This window comes from Merops nubicus, unplaced genomic scaffold (genome assembly GCF_000691845.1).
Source record: "Merops nubicus isolate BGI_N331 unplaced genomic scaffold, ASM69184v1 scaffold48197, whole genome shotgun sequence".
In the NCBI taxonomy this organism is placed as follows: Eukaryota; Metazoa; Chordata; class Aves; order Coraciiformes; family Meropidae; genus Merops; species Merops nubicus.
In genome coordinates this window covers 1-7233 of record NW_008619212.1, presented here as the reverse complement: position 1 = coordinate 7233, position 7233 = coordinate 1, and the positions used below count along the sequence as shown (strand labels likewise).

General features: G+C 46.6%; 1 protein-coding gene across 1 annotated transcript; it reads left to right on the top strand.

Annotated features, from left to right (window-relative positions):
- The first annotated feature begins 79 nt into the window (after positions 1-79).
- On the top strand, positions 80-4459 carry ZBTB8B (zinc finger and BTB domain containing 8B). Its single transcript, XM_008943699.1, has 3 exons — positions 80-1019; positions 3645-3823; positions 4148-4459. Exons 1-3 carry the CDS (start codon positions 80-82, stop codon positions 4457-4459), a joined length of 1431 nt encoding a protein of 476 aa, XP_008941947.1.
- Positions 4460-7233: the final 2774 nt, after the last annotated feature.

The following is a 7233-nucleotide window of genomic DNA, read 5'->3' as shown; positions in this document are numbered from 1 at the left end:
GGTCGGTGGGTCCCCGGGAGCCCTGCCCCTGACGGTGCCTTCTCGCTGCCCCCAGCCCCGAGCGGAGGCGGCGGGAGCGATGGAGATGCAGTCGTACTACACGAAGCTGCTGGGAGAGCTCAACGAGCAGCGCAAGAGGGACTTCTTCTGCGACTGCAGCATCATCGTGGAGGGGAGGATCTTCAAAGCCCACAAAAACATCCTGTTCGCCAACAGCGGCTATTTCCGAGCCCTCCTCATCCACTACATCCAAGACAGCGGCCGCCACAGCACCGCCTCGCTGGACATCGTCACCTCGGAGGCTTTCTCCATCATCCTCGATTTCCTTTACTCTGGGAAGCTAGATCTCTGTGGGGAGAACGTGATCGAGGTGATGTCTGCGGCGAGTTACTTGCAGATGACCGACGTGGTCAACTTCTGCAAAACCTACATACGCTCCTCCTTAGATATTTGCAGGAAAATTGAGAGAGAAGCTGCTTTTTACCAGGCTGACAGCGGGAGCGCCGGCTCTGCCAGAGAGGGCGCCTCGTACGGCTCCAAGAGCCAGTGCTCTGCCTCTGCCTCCTCCCTGCAGGAAAAGGAAAGGATTTCGGATTGCCAGAGGGACCCTCCCTGCGGGGAGTGCGACAGCTGCCACCCCCTGGAGCTGGTGGTCAGGGACCCCGGCAGCAGCGACGCCGCGGGCGACGTTAACTCCTCGCTGCCCAAGGGGGTGGAACCCAAAGTGGAGTTTGACCCGGAGGAGGGGGAGGTGGGCGAGCGGCTGCCCCAGTACCCGCCCCCGCTGTCCCTCGAGCAGATGGAGGAGGGGCTGCACGGCGGGCAGGCCGTGGACCTGGCCTGCAACAACTATCACATGAAGCAGTTCCTGGAGGCCCTGCTGCGCAACAGCTCCTCTCAGAGAAAGGAGGAGGTGGTTCATCACTTTGTCCGGGGCTTTGAGGGTAGGCCAGAGGATGCAGGGGTAGCCATGAGTTCCATGATGGACATTCACAGCGACTGGTATGGTGAGGACACAGGTGAGAGGACTCCAGGGGGGGGTGTAGGCTGTGTAAATTGAGGGGAAAAACCCTTCCTTGTGTGCCCTCCCTTGTTACTCTTACTCTTGTTGAGGAATATATTGATGAATATTATGCCCTAGCAAAATAAACTATTGTTCTGGACTTCAAAAAAGAAAGCTGTACTCATTTATTCAGTGCAGCCTTTGGGAGGTGAGTATTTCTGTCAGCTTTTTTTACAGTCTCTTTGAAACAGATCCTGGAGCTTGGTGCTGGTGATGCTGCTTTAATAAAGGATCTCCTGTGGGACCTTGTTGAACGGCAGGTGAATTTTTTACAAGGGTTTTCCTCTCGTAATGTTGGTGTTAGAAAGAGCAATTAGAAAGATACGTTGAGCTGCCACAAGAGGGATCTGCTGTAGAAGCTGACAGGGCAGAAGGAGATGATTCCACGGGAGCTCTTGCTGGTGGCTGGATGATAGGCTGTCCCTTTGAACTTCAAAAGGGCAGAAATCAGTTTTAGTCAATACTTAGAAGCTGTGTAAGAGCACAGAAAGATTTAAACTCTGTGGTGCTGCTGAAAGGGAAGATTTGGCTTTTAGCTCTGGAGGCAGACTCCCTTTTCAGCTGCTGGTCACACGAGGTCCCCCTGCTCCCCCAGGCCTGCTGGGGTGTCTCATGCTGGCAGGAATATCTCCTCACAGCAAACTCAGGGACCTGGAGGAGAAGAAGGGCATGTCCATGTGCATTTCTCTTAAAGTGGACAGTGATGATTTGGGCATTTTATCTGCACAAGGTAATGCTGGCACACAACTCACCTCATCCAAACTGCCCCACAAAGACAGGAGGTGACTGACAAACGCCACCAGTGCCATTGCTGGGACAAAATGGGGCAACAGTGGGGGCAGCAGACAAGAAATCTGTCACTGAATGTTCTCTAGATGGCAAGTTTACGTTCATTCCATGCATTTCCAGCTCAAGCATGCGTGGCTGATCTTAAAGCCAACAAACCCCAATGTTCTCTCTCACTGCTTTAAAAGAAGGAGCCTGATAAAATCACAAATCAGAGTCCCCAAAGACTGAAGTTGTCAGAACAGAGTCCTGCCACCACCTCACACCTCTGGTTTTTGGTGTGTACCAAGGCAAGAGCATCTAACAGGCAAACTTGGCTTATTTTTTTCCTCTTCTAAAATCTTCAGACTGTTAATGAATCATTAAAAGGGAAATGCTTTTGGAATTCTTAATAAAGAACATCAGGTGTTCTGACAGCTTGCTAAGAATGTTATTGGTAGATGTGCTTTAAATAGGCATGGGGGAAAAAACCCAAACCTTGTGTTAGTTACATTCCTCTGCTGAAGCTGAGAATTGTCAATTATTTAGCAGAATGGAAGGATCTCTCCTCAGCTTCTAGAGGCCCTTCTATCTTAGTGTTTTGACAAGCCACCAGGAGAGAGAAATACAAAGTCCTTATAAAAGAACAGTCCCTTCATGCATTTAGGCTGACAGATGAGATCGATGCCACTTACTTTCTGGTGTCCACACCTTTTCCTGTCATCCTGGTCCCCTTCACAGCTGCTGAGGGTAAACAGGCACTGCTGGAGAGCAAGGCAAGTGTAAGAACCACTTTTCTGTTTTTAAATGGAGCTCTGAACACCCAGCAGGGATTAGCAATAACACATGAAGGTCTGAAATTGGGTGAGATGAATTTCACTCACACATTAATACTAGACACTCCCTTTTTTTTTTTTGAGACTGGGTTGAACAACCCTTAGCACCAGGAATGTTCTACAGCCCCACATACTTTGGCATAACTGTTAAAGAGCTCAAGGCTTGATATGCAAACACTTCCCTGAGCCAGTGCCTGAAACAAGGAAACCTAATCTTGTAGTATAACATCTCAACCTTTGTGCTGGAAAGGAAATCATCTGGAAAGGAATCATCTTCAAATTTCATTCCTTTTGCATCTGACTTCATAAATGGTCTATTAGTTGTGTGCATAGAGTTGGGCTTTATGAAAAGTAAAATACCATCAGGAAACTGGCTTGATGAAGAGGAAAACATCATCAGCAAACTATTGGAGTCCTTTGGCTTGTTAATCCCCATTCAGAGGCTCAAGCAAATGGCAGCAGGAGCAAGCACTCATCTTTTTTAGATGGATCCCCATCTCTAAATTTATGCACTTTGTAAAAGCACGTGGGAAACATTGTGCTACTTCCACCTGTAATTTGTGTTAAAAGATTTTAGTGTTTAATGATAATGGTCTCTTAAAAATAAAAGAAAGAGAAGTAGGAGACTTTCTATGGCTGAGGTAGTGCAGAGACCCTGCTGCACTACAAGCCAATTTTGGGCACTTAATTAAATGGCTTCTTAAAATAAAATGAATGTGTTTTTCTGTTGTGAGCCAGCATCCTTAGAGTATCAGCTCTGTAAATACAGGCAGGCTGTTCCCAGGGACTTGCTCACCCCCAGTGGCACGAGTCTCATCTGGAATTGCCCAGCTGAGAGAGACTCCAGGTGAGCCCAAGGCAGAGAGAGGGGGAAACACAATTCCCTGGGCTCAGCTTTGCAGCAGGGAGGGTGAGAAGCTGACAGAGCCATCGCCGCCCAGCTGCCTGATCTAACACACGTGGTTTTTGTTTCCCAAAAGGTGACGTGTTGGTGGTGCCCATCAAGCTCCACAAGTGTCCCTTCTGCCCCTACACGGCCAAGCAGAAGGGGATCCTGAAGAGGCACATCAGGTCCCACACGGGGGAGAGGCCCTACCCCTGTGAGACCTGTGGGAAGCGTTTCACCCGGCAGGAGCACCTCCGGAGCCACGCCTTGAGTGTAAGTCAGAAGGCTGCTGTCAGGAAATCTGTGAAAGTTTTTTGGTGTCCCCCAAAAGATGGTGGACAGAACGATGGCTGCCGACATGAGGGAAAGTTTTTTGATAAGTTTAAGCCACTGATGTTGGCATCGTTTAAGCCACTGATTCATGAGTACTTCAGTGACCCCAAATATTTGTCGTTGGAGCGTGATGGGATCATCTGCCCTTCAGCTTAAGAGCAGATGTTTTGTGTTCTAGCAACATTTGCCCACCATCACCCTGGGAAGGGCTAAAGCAAGAAGGTGAAGTGCTGTTTTTCACCAGTGTTTTATTTTTCACTGCAGGTGCATCGCTCCAACAAGCCCATTATCTGTAAGGGCTGCAGGAGAACGTTCACCAGCAGCCTGTCCCAAGGACTGCGACGCTTTGGGCTGTGTGACAGCTGCACCTGTGTCACCACCACCCACGAGGACTCCATGCCCATCAACCTCAGCCTCATGGAACCTTCATCAGAAGGCCAAGAGAAGGGGGATGCTGATAACGATTGGCCCATCTATGTGGAGTCTGGAGAGGAGAACGACCCAGCTGATGATGAGGATGGTGATGACAAGCAGGAAATCCACAGGAGCTTGTCAGACAGAGAAACATTGATGTAGCAGTGAGAGGGGAGGGAGAGCATTTAGTGTGTCTCCCTACCAGTGGTCAGTCTACAACAGAAAACTATTTGCCCAATTAGTGAGACTGTTCTGCTTTTTATTATTCCATTTTTTTTTTTTAATAGAAGAGTGGGTAAAATAGGAATTTTTAATACTTTTAAGTTTTCAGTGCTGTGCACCAGAAATCTGTGAAGAACCTTCTGTCTGGGGTTCACAGAGGTCATACTTGAGCAATTTCCAGTGGTGTCTCTGCCTCCTGCTTTTGACTTGAGCAGGTGGAACATCTCTGTGTTGTTTTGATGACAGGTTTCTTCAATAATGTTGTCATGGTCCTTAATCCCTGGTCTGAAAGGGGCATTATCTTCCCTCTGAAGGTTACATTAAAAAAACTAGTTTTTAGATGTTACCTTGGGACTTTCCTGGACTAAGTTGTGATCCCTCTGGTTTAGGACAGTATTATCTAAACTGTAAACCTTACATGTTTGAATAGACTGGATTTGGCCTGGAAAACAGGGCAGACAAACCAGGAGAACACAACTATGCTGCTGAAAGCATAGACAGTAAGAAGAAATGTATTTCACATGTCCTTAACTGCAGGTATTTAGAGAACAAACTTCTCTTTCTGGATTGTTTATATTGCATCTTCCTCTCTCAAGAGCTCAGACTGCAGATCTTCAGCTATGTCTTTAGTGTGACTTAGACATTAGGAGTCTTGGCTTAAGAAGTATTAAGTCCATGTTGTGGTGTCTGGTGTCCTGGTCTCAGTTTAGACTAAGCAAGCTGCCTGATTTTTTTCAGCTTTTTTTACAGAGATTAAAAGCTGTCAGTCAGGTCACTTGGGAATTCAGATTCTGGTAAATGAAATAGCCAAATCTACAGCTGATGTAGCCCAGGAGCTGTTAAATATCTGAGCTATGCATATGAAACAGCTCTGAATACTCTTTTTGAAGCAAGTGGGTAGGAAATCTCAGAAATTTTTACTAGTCTTTTTGTATGGAAATCCTTTCTCTTTTACTGTGTTTTCTTTGGTGCCCTTTCTCATGGTTTACACTGTGAATTTATACAGGTACTGTTTGGTTTGGTTTTTTTAAACATCAGTGTGGACCTCACGTTTTCTTTGCTGGGGTAGATAAAGGTCAGCTTTCAAAGGAGGTGAGATGTGGGCTTTTTTTACCTTTCCAGTAGCAAGTTGATAGAAGCTATCAAAAATCAAGCTGGGAAGAAAACACACCACTAACAGAAAGCCTGTTGTTCCTGGGTCACCTGCTGTTCCCTGACAAAGAGACAAAGCTGAAATATACTGTGAAATAAGACTGTTAATGCTCCTTTACTGTGTGGTTCATAAGTGTTCCATGAACAGGCAAATTGTGTAAGTCTTTCTGGCTGGAGCAGGGGCTGGAGCAGAAGCCTGCAGACAGATCTGGGTGACCAAGAAGGAGCAGTTCCCCCCACTGAACAGAACAGTGCTTCTTGAGGTTCTTGGTGTAAAGACTTTACACCTCAAAAGCAACGAGCCCTCTGATTTAACCAGTTAATTTATTTTTTCATGCCTCATGGTTTTATTTTACACGTTGAAAAAGAGCAAGTCAGCTGCTCTCTGCTTCATCCTACAGTGGAACTACTCCTACAGCATGTTGTGGTTTGCTTGGGAGAGGTGACTGATGTCACGAGGGCAGTTAAGAATTCATTGCCAGATGGATTGGTTGAGGAAAGAAGAAAAAAGCTGCTTTTTTTTTTAGAAATCTTTTTAGGAATCACTTTATCAGCGATTCCTGAAAACTGCAGAATGGAAAGAGACTTGGTTTAAAATGTTTCTCTGGTCTAAGATCCTGAGTCTCACCTTCACAAGAAGCTACAGGCATCATGTGTGTTAAATTATAGTAAATAAATGTGCTACATTTATTTGCTATAATTTAAGTTCCATAAACTTTCAGCCCATCCCTCTTCCAGGTCGTCTGTAAATTTGAGTTTGCAATAGCTGAGCAGTATCATAGTGACACACATCATCATAGAAAAATTTCACTGGGACAAGATCTCTCAAAACTTCAGGGCTTTATAGCCTCTATTTTAGTCACCCAAGTTAAGTCCATCAAAGACAGAACTCAAGTAGATGCCAGATTTGGAGCTGAGCTCCTCTGAAAACCCTGCTGCGGTTTTGGTCCTTGGGGCTTTTGAACATCTGAGCAAAATATGGGATTGTAAATCTTGCTGGCACCTTGGGAAATGCCACCTGCAGCCTTTCAGGGCTAGTCTTTTGGACTACTACTGTGGTTTTGGTGATTGGAGGGTGTATTTTTTGGTGTCTTCTCATCCAATAGAGAACAGAATTCTGCATGTGAGAGAACCTAAAAAAGAGACAGATATTATCTGCCTTTGCTGAGAGATTAACTCCCTAATGCAAGTGGGGTAAGAATGTAAATAGGGATCCAAATTTATCTTTAGTGACCAGGCATCCCAGTTTCTGGTCGTTCTAGGATGAAAGTGCCACCTCCTTGTAAATATGGGTGGAAACCACTGGACGTGGAGCATCAGCTGAGCAAATGTGGCACAATTCCACTGCCAGAAGATGCAGCCCCTGGCACGGCTGGGCTGGGCTGGGGGGCAGGCTGGGGGTGAACTCTGCGAGGACATTCAGAGCAGGGCAAAGTGACTCCTGGCAAAACTCAAGAGCTGCAGCAACGGCTGCAGAGACCTTCGGCGACTTCACTTCAACCTGCTAGCTTTGGTCTTAGAGATTGGTCTTGTGCGTCTTGTGCCTAGAGAATGGAGCTGTG

Excerpts from the sequence above, each read along its gene's own strand:
- ZBTB8B (XM_008943699.1), top strand. The coding sequence starts at position 80 with ATGGAGATGCAGTCGTACTACACGAAGCTGCTGGGAGAGCTCAACGAG. Across the intron at positions 1,020-3,644 it reads CTGGTATGGTGAGGACACAG|GTGACGTGTTGGTGGTGCCC; the intron begins GTGAGAGGACTC and ends GTTTCCCAAAAG. Across the intron at positions 3,824-4,147 it reads TCCGGAGCCACGCCTTGAGT|GTGCATCGCTCCAACAAGCC; the intron begins GTAAGTCAGAAG and ends TTTTCACTGCAG.